A 17854-nucleotide genomic window follows, 5' to 3' on the forward strand; every position below is an offset into this window, starting at 1 on the left:
TATATATATATATATATATATATATATATATATACCAAAAATAAGGTTAACTACTATGAAGGGATAGAATATGTCTCTAAAAATGAAAAATAAAAAAGATTTTTTAAAAAAGAGATTGATAAGATGTTGGTTAAAAAAGGGAAAAAGAAAAATTCAAAAGAAGAGAATTAAAAAAATTAACTTTGAAAGACTAAAGAATCTGGTGAGAAAAAGCCATGAATTCTATGTGCAGTATTCCCCTAGCGCTGGCGTTCTGCAGTTCTCATTGATCGGTAAACTTGGTCTTGCGGGCTGTTCTTGCTAATCTTCTGGGGGAGTGGCCTGTTGCCGTGGTTCCCAGATGTCTTTGCCGGAGGCGGAATTGCCCCACCCTTACTGGGTCAGCTAAGTAATCTGCTGGGGTTTGCTCTCGAGAGCTTTTGTTCCCTGCAAGCTTTCCGTACAGCTTTGGAGGACGAGAGTGAAATAACAGCCTCCCAATCTCCACCCTGGAGGAGCTGAGAACTCGGGGCCCCACTCCTCAGTTCACCCCCAGAGAAAAGCAGTCAATCACTCCCGTCTCCCTGGTCTCCGGCTGCACTCCGTGCTCACCCAGCCTGTGACCGAGTGGTTTCTATCTCTGGCACCCGACCCCACGTGGAGACTCCAAACCCAGCAGATCCCTGCGGTGCGTTCCTGTGCTGCTCCTCCCAGGGGAGGAAGGGGAGTATCCCCGGATCTGCCGCCTGTTGGGTCCCTGCTGGAGGAGCAGTGGCCCGACTGTGCTGCGGATCACGGTTTATGGTGACCCTGAGCTGGAGCCCACACCTCGGCTCCATCTCTGCAGCCAGTTTCTCCACTCCAATACCTGGGAGCTCTGCCGCACTCAGGCACCCCCTGTCTTCTGTGACCCCGAGGTTCCTGAGACCACACTGTCCCAACGAGGGTTCCACCCACCGCTTAGCCACTGGAGCGCCATCCCTCCACGGAGCCAACTTCTAACAAGTTCCGATTTTGTGCTCCGCAGCTCTATCACTTGCCAAAAGCGGCCGATGGAGGCCCCCTCCCCCGCCGTCTATCCTCCCGAATATAGGCTCAGCTTCACTTCTCCGCACGTCCTACCTTCCAGAAAGTGGTCGGTTTTCTGTTCAGAGAGTTGCTGCTATTGTTTTCTTTGATCTCCTGTTGAGTTCGTAGGTATTCAGAATGGTTTGATCCCTATCCAGCTGAATTCCTGGGACCAGACGAAATTTAGGTCTCCTACTCCTCCGCCATCTTGCTCCTCCCCTTTCCTATTTTTTACTGGGTCATTTGTATTTTATTATTGATTTTTAGGGCTTCTTTTTACAATTTGGATATGAGATTTTGTGAGATACATGTATTGTAATATTTTCTCAGTCTGTGACTTGACTTCTCATTTTCTTAGTGGTATCTTTTGTTGAGTGGAAGTTTTTAATTTTGACGAAGTTCAATTTATCATTTCTTTTATGGTTAGTGCTTTTTGTGTTCAGTTTAAAAAATTTTTGCCTACTCTAGGTCCCAAAAATATTCTCCTGTATTTTCTTCTTTATAATTTTATAATTTTGACTTTTACATTTAGTACTTAAAACTTTTTTAATATATGCTGTAAGGAATGGATCAAGGTTCTTTTAATTTTTTTGAAAGAAATCCAGTTTTCCCAGCTTAATTTTTGAAAAGACTTTCCTTCCCTCATTGAATGACATTGGTGCTTTTGTCAAAATTCAACTGAACATACACGTGTATAGTCCCAGTTATGGACTCTCTATTCTGTTCTATTGATATCTTTGTCTATCTTTATGAAAATGCCACGCTGTCTTCTATTTCTGAATCTTATATTGTCTTAAAATCAAGTAGTATAACTACTCTAGCTATTAAAATCAAGTAGTATAACTACTCTAGCTATGTTTTGGCCATTCTGGGTCTAGGACATCATTGCCATTACTCAAAATTTCATCATTATGCATGACATTCCCTCTTAGGGTTTTCATAATTTACCTTTATTGGGTTGAAGATACTCCTTTATACTCCCAGTTTGCTGAGAAATTTATCATAAATTGGCATTGAATTTTGTCAAAATCTTTTTTTCTGCACGCTTGAAATATCCTATTTTTTTCTATTTTACTCTGTTAACATGGGGGAATATATTGAATAATTATCAAATATTAATACATTCCTGGATTTCCTGATATAAATTCTCCCTGGTTCTCTTCTATATTGTTTAGCTGAAATAGAGTCTACCTTGTCTGACAGTGGTGTAGCTAATAGCTTTTAGTTTTGGTGAGTGTTTGCATGTTATGCCTTTTCCATCCTTTGCTTTTCAGCTTTTTTGTGTCCTTATGTTTAAAGAGTGTCTCTCATAAGCTGCAATGATTAGATTTAGATTTTGTTTCTTAATCAGTTTGATAATACTTATATTTGAATTAGAATATTTAGTTCATTTACAATTGATCTAATTGCTGGCATAATCATATTTATATCTACTTTTTAACTAATTTTTGCTTGTCTCGGTGGAATGATTACTTCCATTTGTGTTTACTCTCCTTTTGTTTATCTCTTCCTTCTTGCCTTCTTTGGATTAATATAGCATTTTAATATTCAATTTTCCCATCTATTAATTTGTTAGCTTAACATTCTTTTATTATTCTTTTTATGGTTACCCTAGAGATTATAATAAGGATTTCCTGACTTTTGTAATCTTAAATCAATTAGTAGTTTTATCACTTTCCAAACAAAGCAAGGATCTTAAAACACTTTAATTGCATTTGCTTTGTGTCAGCTTTTGTGCTTTTCTGTTGTGCATTTTAATTCTGTACACATTTTACATCTTATATTACATGAGTATTTTTGTTTTGCACAATCAATACATGCTTATATATTCCTGATACGTAAACCCTCTGATGATTGACTGAGATGATTTGAGTGTGTATTGTAGTTTTATTCTGCTTCACCTGGTGCATCCTTACTAGGGTACAGCTCTCCGGGGGTCCTGTGTGTCCCCACTGTTTCCTTAGGCTCCACATTCTTTAAATGCCTTTAACTTCAATTGTGATTCCTCAGTGCTGTGAGATTTCCAAAAACTTCATTCTGATTTCCTGCAGTTTTCTACTTAACTTTGTATCCTGTGCTTTGTGCAGCCTAAAATTTGCAAATTTTTCATGAGGGAACCTACTAAGCACTAGTCCTTTTGTGTGTGTGTGTGTGTGTGTGTGTGTGTGTGTGTGTGTGTGTGCGCGCACGCGCACATCTGTGACTTCTCTCCAGAATCTTGGCTCCTCAAGTCCTCATTGCCTTGGAAGACTTGAAATCAATTTTTATGTCTACAGGCCTATGCATTTGTAAAGTTTTTCTTGCTTCTTTACCTCGTAGTTAAGACCCTCTACCCGCATGCTCAGTCTGTTTTTCCTGGACAAAGAATCAAGTGTTCCAAGGGCAAAATAGCTTGAAGATTATCCAGTTACCTTTCTGAAGTTCTCTTCTTTCTGACTTGGATCTTCTGACTTGGATTCTTTCTGACTTGGTACCTTGGATTCTGGTTGCCATGGCAGTTTTCAATGTCTGTAAATGGTTTTTAAAAATATTGAATCTGTTTTTTCTAGTTGTTCTCAGTGGGAGAGTTGTTTTACCCCAGGGTATTACATCTTAGCTGGAAGCAGATGTCCTCTTATACCAATTTTAGTATCTCCCCCTCTCCTTTTTCAGTAAGCTACGATATCACTATGAATTCTTTTAGGGCTATGGGGACTATACAGCTAATACTATGAAGGAAATTATGTGATAATTGCTATTTGGTTCTTTTTCAGGTTTGATGGGTGGTGACATGAAGATATTAATGCCTCTGCTTAAAGAGAAATGGTAGCGTAAAATAAACTTTAGTAGAAACTTATCTAATATTGTGAATGTCATAGCCAAGAATATCAGAAGCCTCAGACAATTCTAGATTTAAGTGACCTAAAGTCCTTTTTATTATCATTACTTCAATTTTAAGCTTCTTACTAAAGTAATTACTTCTTTTTTCTTTTTCCTTTTTCTTCAATTTTTTCTGTTTTGTCAGGGGATAGGAAAATAGTTGATTGACAGTCCTGATCTTTATAGCAAATCAAATATATAACAAGGATTCATCATTTTTTAAAAAGATGTATTTATTTATTTTAGAGAGTGGGGAAAGGCAAAGGGAGAGAGAATCTTAAGCAGACTCTGTGCTGAGCACTGAGCCTGATGCAGGGCTCAATCTCACAACCCTGAGATCACGACCTGAGCCAAAACCAAGAGTCAGTTGCTTAACTGACTGTGCCAAGCTGGTGCCCCAAGGAGTCATCATTTTTAATTGATGAAAATTAAACTAAATTTGAAATTATGATTAATGAATCACAAGTTATTTTTTAAAGATTTATTTATTATTTGAGAGAGTGAGAGAGAGCATGAGCAGGAGGGACAATGGGAGAAGGAGAGGGAGAGAGAGAATTTCAAGCAGATTCCTCACTGAGTGTGGAGCCCCTCATGGGGCTCAATAGCATGACCTGAACTGAAATCAAGAGTCAGATGCTCAACTGACTGAGCCACCCAGGCACCCCCATGAATCACAAGTTATGATGAGTTATCAACAGCTATTTTCTGTTTTCCAAACACCTGCATTAATTTGCAATGATCATTTAGTTTCTATGCCATATATAACATGTTAGGCAAACATGATTTTGGCATAATTTAGTTAGATATTTAACAATAAGTGTTTTTGATATTCCTGAAACTACCAAAGTGTTGAAAAAGCTCAGAAATATTTCTGTTTATTTTTCTATTAGGAAGATTTCTCCATTCTGTTTTTTTTTTAATTTTTTACTGTTATGTTAATCACCATAAATTACATCATTAGTTTTTGATGTACTGTTCCATGATTCATTGTTTGTGCATAACACCCAGTGCTCCACACAGAACATGCCCTCTTTAATACCCATCACTGGGCTAACCCATCCCCCCACCCCCCTCCCCTCTAGAACCCTCAGTTTGTTTTTCAGAGTCCATAGTCTCTCATGGTTCGTCTCCCCCTCCGATTTCCCTCCCTTCATTCTTCCCCTCCTGCTATCTTCTTTTTTGTCTTAACATATATTGCATTATTTGTTTCAGAGGTACAGATCTGTGATTCAACAGTCTTGCACAATTCACAGCGCTCACCATAGCACATACCCTCCCCAGTGTCTATCACCCAGCCACCCCATCCCTCCCACCCCACCCCCACTCCAGCAACCCTCAGTTTGTTTCCTGAGATTAAGAATTCCTCATATCAGTGAGGTCATATGATACATGTCTTTCTCTGATTGACTTATTTCACTCAGCATAACACCCTCCAGTTCCCTCCACGTCGTTGCAAATGGCAAGATCTCATTCCTTTTGATGGCTGCATAGTATTCCATTGTGTGTGTGTGTGTGTGTGTGTATATATATATATGTGTGTATATTATATATATATATATATATATATATATATATATACCATATCTTCTTTATCCATTCATCTGTTGATGGACATCTTGGCTCTTTCCACAGTCTGACTATTGTGGACATTGCTGCTATAAACATCAGGGTGCACATACCCCTTTGGATCCCTACATTTGTATCTTTGGGATAAATACCCAGTGGTGCAATTGCTGGATCGAATGGTAGCTCTATTTTCAACTTTTTGAGGAACCTCCATACTGTTTTCCAGAGTAGTTGCACCAGCTTGCATTCCCACCAACAGTGTAGGAGGGTTCAGGAAACGACAGATCTCCATTCTGTTTTCATTTTTTCAGTCATTCATTCATTTACTCTAAATAGGTGATCATATGTTTTTTCATGCTCCCCCAAAGTCCCTGGTTATGCATTTTGTCATAACATGACTTTTAAAGCACTCCTTTCATTCTTAAAAGTGATCATTCTTTGCATGAGAGATTATATGGTTTCCTTTTATTTCCAAAAGTTGGGGTAGGAAAAGAGGGGGATAAGAGGTACACAATGGTAACTCGACATGGAGCCTGCCCTTCAGAAACTATGACCTATCAAATGTAGGGGATAAGAATTAACATCAATAACTTATATAATAAGAAGTGAAAAGGATCACAGGAGAGATGCAAAGATAAAATATACATTGCAGTGTGGTAAAAAAACTTGATAAACATGTTTGAATGTTGAAGGAAATATGTGCAAAATTTTGTGAAGAGTAAAGAAGGTTTGGGGAACATATATAAAAGACAAATACTTTTGATCAGGGAGTTACTGAAGTGATAGGAGAGTGAGACTCGAATACCAGAGAGAGGAGAACAAGAAGTGAACTGATGATCTGCAACTGCTTTTCTCAGGAAGTACCTGTCAACTCCAGGCCCTGGCTGGGGACTGAGTATCCAGGCATGACACAAGTTGAGTATCCAGGCGTGGCCCAAGCAGAGTCAGCAGAGGGAGGAGAGAAAGCAGAAGAAATGCTGTGGCCATCAGTCTGAGTAATAAAAGGAAAGGCAGAGAGGCTTCAACGTATGTCCAGCTTCTCTCTCAAAACATTTGCAATTGCCTGAAATTGAGTGGATCAGAAAGGTTAAAAGATGAACTAAACACTTCTGACATAGAGCATTATTTTCATGGAGTCTTTCAATAATGAGGAGACAGACCCACCTGTGGGGGTGGGGGGAATAAAACAAAAACAGAAAATGCCTTTAGCAACCACATGGACTGACAAAATTGGAGACTCAGAGGCACTCAATCATGTGGTCAGGATTACCCATCATTTGCCTAATTCTGAAGTTGTGTGGGTCAGGAAGCCAAAAATCTAAACTGAAAATCTTTGAAAAGCTAGCCAGGATCTCCCATAGCCTCTTAATGCTGAGGTGCTAAAGACCCACCAGATGAGGTGTACTAGTGCACAGCCAGATGTTCTGTTAAAAGTCCTGAAGGGATATGCCCTACAGTAGACCAATTCCTATCCCAATTATAAAATAACTTTGACTCAGCTCAGTTCTCGATTAGATTAAGATAATCTGTCCCCTCTACTAAACAGGTAAAGTGATAAAGCACCTCTAGCACATATAATACCATCTATCGTTTACAGCCTCTACGGAATCTTATTTTATATGTGTATATGTGTTTTTGTTTCTATATGTGTTGTGTGCGTGTGTGTTTTATATGTTTAGGTGTGGAAGTGTCTTATATGTTTAGGTGTGGAAGAGTTAGGACAATATTACCAAAAAATCAAGGGAAACAATTAGACAATAAAAGCAGACCCATAGGTGATACATTGATCACTGTTGGAGGGTTAGATCACTGTTAGAAAACTAAATCACTATTCTTTTTTTTTTTTTAAGGTTTTATTTATTTGACAGAGAGAGAGACAGCGAGAGAGGGAACACAAGCAGGGGGAGTGGAAGAGGGAGAAGCAGGTCTCCCACTGAGCAGGGAACCTGATGTGGGGCTCGATCCCAGGACCTTGGATCAGGGCCTGAGCAGAAGGAGGCAGACACTTAATGACTGAGCCACCCTGGCACCCCCTAAATCTTTATTCTGAACATTTCTAAAGAAAAGAAAAGAATCATCCATTTGGCTTGTGTTTTCTGTTTGAACTCTATATCAGAGGAACTAAATGGCTGATGAGGGGAAAATTCTACTTTCGAAAAGAAATCTAGTTGACAAATATAGAAAGGATGATAGAATTACAATATTACCATTTTGTAGTTTTGTAATAAAATAGTTGATCTTCATAATGATCATCAGTGACTGCTAAAACCATTAGGTGAAAGGCTGATGGGAAGTTTTGTAACGTGTGCATTAGGCTGACCACACCTGAACCCACTGATCAATCTTAATGTGATTAATAGACAACCCAATTTATGTGCTTTTTGGTCTGGTATAATAAGGAGTAAACACTATCTCCTATAAATTATACTCCTTGTACAAACAACCATGAATCTGATCAAGCCCTCAGATCTAACTATCAATTCATAGGCAATATAGGTGACAGAGGAACGTATTAAATGACACCATAGGGACTCAACCAGTAAAATCCATAATCTGGGAAACAATCAGTATGTTTTCAACAAATAGCCATCAAAAAAGAAGAAGGGAACATCTATAGATTAAAAAAGGCTTAAGAGAGTCATCAACAAAATGCAATATGCAGATCTAGTTTGGATGCTGATTTGAAAATCAAAAGTAAAATAAAAATATATGAGACTATCAGGGAAATCAGGGAAATCTAAATAATGACTTTAATATTAAACATTTAATATCAAATATTAAAGAATTACAATTAATGTATTTTAGATGTGATAATATTATTTTTCCTTTTATTATAAAAATGTACACCTATATTATAGGCCTTTACACTGAATTCCTTATGGATGAAAACATAATGATTTAGCTTTTCTTTAAAGTAAATAAATGGTGGTATAGATGAAACAAGATTCACATATATATTATTATTGAAGCTGAATGATAGGGATGTGGGGGTTCATTTTAGCATTTTCTCCATGTTTCTATATTTTTGAAATTTTTCATAATAAAAAGCCATTTTTTTAAAGATCTGATAAACAGAAAGAATAATATGAATTCTCACATACTAATGTAAATTGGGCAAGCACTTCATAGAGCAATTTTGCCATGTATAAGAAAGATGAATGTACACTCACAACAATCCACCAACTCTATTTCTAGGTCCATAGCTTAGAAAAACTCTCCCATTTTTGTGTGCAAGGAGACTTAATCTAGAATGTTTACTGCAGCATTGCTTAAAATAGCAAAATGTAGGAAACAACCTAAGTGGCCATCAGTAGGAGAATTGATTATATTTTTGGTAGTGTGGTATGTATTCAATTTAGTTTAAGTGAATGAACTAGAACTGTACCTGTTAATGTAATACAAAATGGACAAAATGGGCAAATTGCTGAATGGAAATAGAGTGCAATGCTATGTCAATAAAATTTAATAACATGGTAAACACTACTGTATATTATTTATGAACACATATGAATATATATGTTGTAAAAGTATTCAAATATCCCAAGTGATGATCCATCCATACCAAATTTTCCCTTGGAAAGGATAGGATTAGTATTAAGAATAATATACAGAGGGCTTGGGTGCCTGAGTGGCTCAGTTGTTAAGTGTCTGCCTTCAGCTCAGGCCATGATCCCAGGGTCCTGGGATCGAGCCCTGCATAGGGCTCCCTGCTCAGCAGGAAGCCTGCTTCTCCCTCTTCCACTCCCCCTGCTTGTGTTCCCTCTCTCTCTCTCTCTGTCTCTCTCTCTCTGTCTCTCTCTGTCAAATAAATAAATAAAATATTTAAATATATATATACACAGAGGGCTTCACATATATTCTTAATGTTTTCAAAAGAAAGGAAACTTTATATAAGGCAAAATGTTTATATTTCACAAATCTATGACAATTAAATTGAATTTTATTAGGTCATTTTCTATAAGCTCTTATTAGCTTAGAAATCTTTATAATTAAAATTTTCTTTAAAGAGCAGTATTTACACCTCAGTGGAGAAACTGCACTGTGTGTTTATATAAAGAACATTAATGTACTGTATTAGATATCCATGCAGTAAAATGAAGAGTGGAAGAAATTACCATTTACAGAGGGCTTACATATACAATCAGAGCTCCACTCTCCACTCTGATGAACGAATATTTAGAAATAAATATTTAAATTCAGATAATAGAAAAAAATGCATTTGGCTTTGGAAAGCAATCAGAGGCAGAAATTATCCTATATTTATCTATAACAACAACAACAAAAAAGATAGACCACACTCTGCTAAAATGGTCTTGAGTTGTTTGCTGCCAATTTTATGATTACTTCAGACAGCTGCCCCATTATTATTTCCATGGTAAACTGACCATCTGGAATTGTATAGACCATTTCTCTCTGCTAAAAGTAGACTTACCTCCAAACCTCTCACAGATATGCAACTTCAGACACAGACAGCTAACCTGCTCTCTACCTAGCTTTTACCTGCTCCTGCCACATCCATTCAATGTCACTAACGTCGTAACCCACCCCACCCCCAACACCATCCCCCACAATCTGGAGAGAAAAGAGTTTATTTTCTAGTAGAAGTTATTGAAATTCTTGAATAAGGAAAGTGGTTAACATTCATAAGTAAAATGAAGTAAAGTTTGAGATACTCAGAATTAGTCTATGCTAAATCACACTGAGATTTAAAATACCTGGGTGTTTTGTCTGTGCTTCTGTCCCTCCATCCTTCAGAGGGAGGGTTGTAATGGTGATGTCTTCAACTGGGAGAGCATTTTACTATTTGGAAACATTTTCACATTTATTCTTTCAACAATCCTTTATGGATGAAAAAACTGAATCTGAAAGGGGCAAATACACAGTTGGAGAGTGCCTGGTTTCCTGGCCCCTTACCCAGCTGTCTTACTGTTACACTACAATGAATGAAACCTGCTTGTAACAACTTCTCAAGTTCATGTGAAGAATAATTTCTAGCACAGAAACTGACGTGTGAATGAACTACTGTAAAGAAAATAACACATTAAAACAAAGTCATATGGGACTAAGTACACCCAAAGAGAGATGGTCTTTTCTACAAAGGGAGATTTGGACAATGAGAATAGATGAGAGGAACTGTAACAAGCAGTGACTCTATAGAAAGAAAAGAGAGAAGTAAAGAAAAGAAGGAAGGAAGAAAGGAAAAAAAGAAAAGAAAAAGAGGAAGAAAGGATAATAGAAGGGAAGAAGAGAAAGAAAAAAAGAGCAAAAGAAAAGAAAAAAACTGCACTTTCAGAAGAAATTGAAGAGGAATCTTTCTTACTAAATTTCTGGGGTTTCTTTAAATCCACGGTTTCTGCCAAAAGATTCAAGCACAGATTTGGGACTTATATTTGTCAAGTCTCCATATGCTGCATTTTCCCTCCAAGCTTTTACTTTGGCTTGCTGAATCTGTGGTTGGTTGAATATGTGGTTTTACAGTTGCTAAAAATACCCTGAAGTCAAGCTCCTCTCAGTTTTTGTGCAGTGATAAAACAGACACTCTGGCATCAGATTTTTCAAGGCTTTGGCCTGTAACCTTTAATCAGCCACCCCTTTCATAAAAGTAAGCTCTGTAGGCATAGGTCATTTACATTTCACTTCAACGCAAAGTGAGTCAGAGACTGAAGAAAATGGCACTATGAAGGAAATGCTATAATTTTTTCAACTACTTCAATCAATAGTGAATTAAGGTGGCTTTGGGATTGCTGGGAGTTACTGTATGGAGTTTGGCTGTCAGTATGACTGCCGCCTCTGAAGGAACCACAGAACTCTCCACTAACTGCAGCTGTTAATTCCAAGTCAGTGCCAGAGGCCACAGAGCTCCCACCCCAGTCCCTGGGAGACAGAAGGGCTGTTGTCCAGGCATGCCACACTCTGTGCACCTATGCTAATGTCAGCACATCAAGTCTCTGAGCTGTCAAGTCGTTTCCCTGTGGTTATCATCATACATACGCCCAGCAGACAAGACAAGCTACATCATTTGCACGGCCCGGTGCAAAAAGAAAACATGAGGCCCCTGGTTGAACACACAGAGGGTAATGTTAAAGAGACTATGATATAAAGCCTTTTCTCCTATGGTCTCTCTCTCAACCTGTCTTAGTGATTTTTTTATTTGCCATTTAATGCTGCACTGCCATGCAGGGTGGGGAGAGGAGACTTGGGGGACAAGTGCATACTCTGCCATGTGCCGCGGCCTCCACTCTGTGACTCCATGCAGGTGCAGCCTTCAGGCTGCCAGATCCCCCTCCTACCCATCCAGTCACTGGGCAGACACTCCAGGGAAATTGAACCAAGCATCTCCCCTTTCCCTTCCCTCCTACCCTAGCCCCTGGTAGACCGGTGATCTCCAAGGGTATTACAACAACAGCAGGTGGACTAGAAGGTACCATGGAGGGTGGGTGAGAAGCTCACCCCTGGGCTGTTGCCTATCAAATGCACTATGGCCCTGCTAGCCCATGGAAGGGACAGCCAATCACTGGAGTTGCTAGGCAGCATGTGCACTTGACCCTGATTTGATCTTCCTGCACCCCTGCCAGTGGTGGAGAGTGGCAGTGATCCCTGGGCAGGGCCAGATGGTGAAGCCTCGGAGGGTCCCAGGGGGCACCAGGGAAGTCAGGGAGGCAGGACCTGTGGGTAAGCTGAGGTTTCAAGCCCCCAGTGCAGATTTCAAAATGATGACTATAGACCACTAAATCCCAAGTGCAGGGACCTTCTGATGAAGGACATGCGGTGCATTTGTATTGGACACAGGGTCCTGAGCCAGCCCGGGTGGGATCCTGGCTTCCCAGCACCATTGGATCAGGCCACATGTAGACATTATCTACAGGTGGAATTAACTAGGGGATTCAAGGGATGCAGGAAGTTTGGCAAGGGAAAGCCAAATGCCTTGAGTGTATTTCTGCCTTCCTTCCTGAGAAATTAAGTTGTTTTATTATTTTGTAGGTTAAATGTTCTTTCTTACTGATAGCTTCATTTATATAGTCAAACATCATACTTTTATCCCTGGTCATCTACTTGCTGATGTTTTCATTGTTGTCATCATTTTTGTGATTTCAGGTGGGCATATTGAATGTCAGGGACATATTACTTCAGCAAGCTTAACAGCAAACATTATCTCTGTCTATTTTTTTTTAAATAAATGGATTATTGCAGTAGTAACAAAGTTACACCGAGGTGTTTCAAGTTTTTATCTCTGGGCGAGGATTTCAAATTATTCTGGGTAGATCATGTACTTTGAAATGTTTTATTGAATGGCCCAAACTTGGAGGGAATACACATACTGATTAATTTTATTTTTCTCTTTTACCTTCAACTGTGCTATGGAAGACTTTTTTCCCACCTTCTACATTCAGATCATATTCCTTGATTTCAGGAATTGAAAAGCTATTCCAGTGTATTCTTGTTTCAAACTTCAAATTCACATCTCTCCTCTCTAGCACGTGCCAGACCTCAGTCTGGAATACGTGGAACGGGAAGGGGCGTGGTCTGCTCCTGCAATATCTCTGGCTCCTCCCTCTTGTTTCCCCTCCTCTGTCTGCTTTAATGGGAAAAAAGATAGGAAATATAGCCAAAATTTTTGACTTGCCTGCAGCTGCTGTGGTCCTCTTCTGATTAACCATGGATAGTTGTCACCAGGGTCTTGGGGTAGGCGGCCCAACACTGATACATAGAGAATATTTGTGAGTTCTCAGGGACCCTCTAGAGGGGACTTCATCACTGAGCGTTCATATTGAGATTCCCCCCAATTCAACCAACCTCACCCATCCACCCACAGCCCACCTGCTGATGGTTCACCTTTAGCATCTTGTTCCTGAAATTCTTTTCTGTGATTGGCAGCCGTCTTAGGTGGTGTGATAACAAGATGGCTTTATCCCATTATCTTCTGAAGTGCTGCTTAACGCATGCGAAACCCACTTATGTTCACTCCAACAAATGATGGTAAAAGGCCAACTGCCCATGGCTGTCCCGTTAGCCTTGCCATGACCAGTCAATGCTCTTCTCCTCTTACCAGATCATCCTGTGTGCTGTATAAGGAGACCTCTAGCCAAGGAATGAGATGACATTCTCCCCAAGTGGCAGATTCCTCCAATCTCTCACCACTCCCCCTCTCTCCACCATCAGATACATTTTGTCCTGTGAGGGCCAAGAGATAAATGTGACGTTATAGGAAGTGACAACAATGCATTTGTGATAACGTAAGATGAAGGAAAATTAGCAATGCAATTAAAATTCACAACGTAAGACATAAATCCACAAACGTCCTTTAAGGGGGTGATGGGCAGGAAGATTCAGCCTGCATCGGTGTGAGTGGAGGTGGAACCCACTGCCACCAGGAGGAAAGGGGGTGTCAAGAGTGGAGGGAAAGAGCGAATTTTGGACAGACAGACACACAGCAGAAAAAACATCTGCCACTTGGAAGGAGATGGTCCCATAAGGTAAAAGAAAGAATGCACTCCACTGATGTGCCTTTCAGAAATGAGCCTGGCAGTAAGAAATAGCCAGCCAGTGCAGGGGAGACACTTGGGGGAGGAGATGACATGGAGAGAGGCTCAGGAGCCAGGCTAGGCCCTGGCCCAGGCCCAGGCACCACCTGAGTGGTGTGATCACTCTATCTGTACACGTGTATAACCACTCACTCACTGGGTGTCTTTTTCTTTTCAATCTTTAGGAAGAGGCAGCCAGAATTCTCGCCCACCAGCCAATGTCCGTCGGCACATGTGCAGCTTTGAAAACCCCCACACTGCAGTGAATGTGTAAGAAAAGCTGCATGGACAATGTAGTGGTCTGCCCCTTGCTTTCTCTCTCCTGGGTTTTTCCACTTTCTAACATGGAAACAGATGTGGTGCATGCCATCAAGAATGAGGAACCATTTACGTGCCATGGTTTGCACGACTGCCTTAATTTGATTGTCCATCGTTCTTAAAAGGGCACTGTCAAGTTGTTAGTCTTTTTGCTTTTTTAAGTTTCAACGCAAGACACAACACTTTTTCCGATTCTGGATATTCACTTTTGTTTGTGACTCCTACTCACAAGCTCGAAAGTGAATTTCCCCCCTTCATAAATTCGTCAGCTTTTCCTTGGCGAACAGAGCTCTTTCTTTGTTTTCTTTCTTTTCTTTTCTTTTTTTTTTTTTTTTTTTTTTCTTTTTTTTTTTTCACAAATGTTTGAAATGATGCTGTCTGCATTAAAGTAAATGCTATAACTTGAACTTATGGAGAGTTCCATAATGTCAGCTCGAGGGGGTGGGCACTGATACGAGCCTCTGCTGGGTGCCTCCCACACCTTGGGGAGCACAAAACAAAAGTTTTGTGAGTCCTACGAAAAGAGAGTTTTACAAAAAGGAAATGTAGTTATTCCCCCCAGAATTCTGAGTGTTTTTATCAGATTTTCGCCATCTGATAAAAATGGTGCATGTTTGGTCCAATTTTTGACCTTTAGGTCTTGACAGTGTCTCTTTAAGTTAACAAAAGAACGTAGACCATGTTCAATTCATTGTGCACGGAGTCTGTGGTCATTTTTCAGCTGTTCCTTTACAGCCCTTCAAACTCCTGGGAGAGTCAAAGGTACACATTCCTGCAGCAGGAGGGAGTCCACTGATAAGGTGTCTGTGGCTTGCATAGCTCTTCAGATGAGAAGAGCCCAATTTGTTCAAATGTTTGCTACTGAACTTGGCTATGGAGGCCAGTGTATGAGGCCGCGGCGTCTCTTTTCTTCACTCAGTGGAGTGCATTGGGAAGTCTGTGTTCTGATATTCCCTTAAAAAGCCCAGATAGAAAGAGTGTGGTCTCATTCAAATCATACTGATTCTTTAAGGGAAAAATATGGTAGCCATGCCAGTGTGTTTCAGGTGGTGGTCAGGAGGCCCCTGCTCATCGAGATCAAAGCCACTCGTCTGCTTGGATGCACTCTCTGTAATTTTACCAAGTCAAAAGGCATTGAGCATTTCTTGCAGCCTGGGCTGAGTCTGACCAAGGGCACAGCAAGGAGATCCTGATTATGACAGCTCCTGGCTGCCTGTCAAAAGGGACTGATGGGAATAGTAGATGTGCTTGTCTTGCTGTGACAGCAGGGCCAGAGAGAGAGAAGAGTCACCTAACATTTCATGACTTAAAGGTGAGTGCCTAAAAAAGCAAAAGCAAAGGCTGAAAGTGGGTACATTCTTGGTAGGTGACCAAAAAAAAAAAGCCACAATCAGCAAAGCTGATAGATTGGTTGTTAAGAATTCTTGAATAGGATCTGTTCAAGCTTTCTTTCGGGAGACTATAAAGGATCAGGAAAAGATTGAGAAGAGACTGGCAATTTTTAGCCTTGGCTGTTCCTCAACAAACAACAACAAAAAAGATATGTTCTCTCTGTGACCTTCAGTTCCCACAGCTTTTGTGAACAATCCAGGCAAAGGGACTAGTGATGGAGATAAAGCTGCCTCCTGGACCATTGTGGTCTGCCTAGATCTATCCTGTTTCTGAGGAATAATCCCAGCAGAGCAATGCAATTGCCTTATGTTTCCAGAGCAAACCATGAGGACTCCAGGTTAGAGCTGAGGAACATCAAATGACTTGCTATTAAAATTACAGGTCTGGTAGCATGGGGCATAGAAATACAATAATGCTTGACTTGAAGTTCCTTCAAAGGGAATGGAATCTAGACTCATCTATACTTCCTGGAGCAATATAATTACAGCTGGTGTACCTCTGCTAAAACAATACTCCTGTAACAACATGATGTCTTCAGTAAACTTTGGCATGAGAATTTCTTTCCTCAGCCAGTAATCATGATTAGGTTGAACCAACAGCCATTTAAAATGTACTTAGAAAAAATTTAATAACCATCAGAATTCTACTCATTAGTCTGAAACAGATTTGTCTGTTTTCTCAAGACAGTAGACCCTATACCCAGACAAAGTTTATGGAGCCTCCCATACTTTGGTGAGCTCATTTTGTTTGTAGGTGTCTTTTTCTTAAGTGATTCACTGAAGAGGGCACAAAGCTTGATAAAGGCAAACTGATTTCCCTTGTGCTCTTGTGTATCCTGTATCATATAACTTTAACATATAAAATGTGATTCATCTAAAGATTTAAAAAGAGGACTGTATATTTAGACTTTGAGGTATTGTAAATTTCGGCAAGCCAAGTGGTTCTCTGACTAGCTTATGACGTTAGGATTAGAGGAGAGGGATAAATCCACAATGCTATTTAAGATGGATATCTGCAGAAACTACGAAGCTCCCATGTAGTCAAAAAGCATTTGTCTCCAATAACACATCCAGAGATTTTCTACCTTACTAGTGGTGAATCCAAAAGGTGAGAAATTTTAATTATGTTCACATAGGCTTCCAGAGATTATATACTGAATATGCAGATTTTTTTGGAAAGCCTTCAAAAGTGTAACTGGCATCAGTGGAAGTCCTTTGTACTGAAGACTAACTTGGCGTTGCCTGGGAAAACAAGAGTCTGACTCATATGGCTTCAAATAGTTCCAATGCCTGCGATTCTACAAGAATCACTACTCACACATCCTTCTGGTACCAGCGCCCTGAAGCAGGAAGAGGCGAGGCATTTGGACAACACATGTCTGGCATCCCTTTCCGAGTATCTCAGTTAGGGCAGCACCAGCCTTTTTGGAAAGGCCTCGTGTCTCCACCATGGCTGCAGGGCCCCAGCAAAACTGCCCATAAGCCTGTAGCTTTGGTTTCTTCTCTGGACTTGGTAAGCCATTCTCTCCATGCCGTGACTCAATGGCATTTCCTGTTTCCACTTTCATTTTCAGAGAAAACACATGCTAACCTTTTCAGGTTCCAAGGACTGCGTCTCCCCTCCTTCTGCGAAGGTCTTGCCTTGTCTGTGGGCTCTCTGGATGCCATCCTTATGTCTGTCGTGAAGCTATTAAGCCACATGGCAAAGACTTGAATTGGACATAAGGGAGACAGGTGCTGTGTAAGCTTCCCCCTCAGGCAGCTTGTGCAGGATGCTTCCCTCCTGATCTCAAACACCCACCCACTGTTATTCCCATTTTAGACCTCTCTGGAGCAGAGAGCAGTGTACCCTGCAGATGTAACTAGTACTTACTGAAACAAATAAAACAGACAAGATCACTCCGAATGCCAAAGATATACTAATCTGTTTACACCACCCACTTCTAACCATTCTCTAAAGTGCTGTAAATATCGGGTTTTCTGTTGGGGGGGGGGATTGTTAGACTAATCTAATGAGAGAAAAACCAAAGCAAGATTCCAAGCCTGTCATAGCTGGCTCGGCAGTCCCAGGCCTGCTTGGCTCTGCACACTCCCAGTGTAGATCACCCTCTACATCCTGGTTCCTCTCCAGCCTAACAGCCATTTCCTCCA

The 17854-nt window shown here is 40.3% G+C and overlaps 1 protein-coding gene across 3 annotated transcripts in view; it reads left to right on the forward strand.

Annotated features, from left to right (window-relative positions):
• Positions 1–17854, forward strand: part of GRM1 (glutamate metabotropic receptor 1) — a 443798-nt gene that overhangs the window by 418220 nt on the left and 7724 nt on the right. The window contains exon 10 of one of the 3 annotated variants that reach the window (XM_025861421.2): positions 14180–14264. The exons of the other annotated variants lie outside the window; for them this stretch is intronic. Within the exon in view, the coding sequence (XP_025717206.1) occupies positions 14180–14240 (61 nt within the window). The 3' untranslated portion in view covers positions 14241–14264. The remainder of the gene's footprint in view (positions 1–14179; positions 14265–17854) is intronic. 3 annotated transcript variants of the gene reach the window in all.

The sequence above is a fragment of the Callorhinus ursinus genome, unplaced genomic scaffold (genome assembly GCF_003265705.2).
Source record: "Callorhinus ursinus isolate GAN/ISIS: 27379988/994484 unplaced genomic scaffold, GSC_fseal_2.0 scaffold6, whole genome shotgun sequence".
NCBI classification, from domain to species: domain Eukaryota; kingdom Metazoa; phylum Chordata; class Mammalia; order Carnivora; family Otariidae; genus Callorhinus; species Callorhinus ursinus.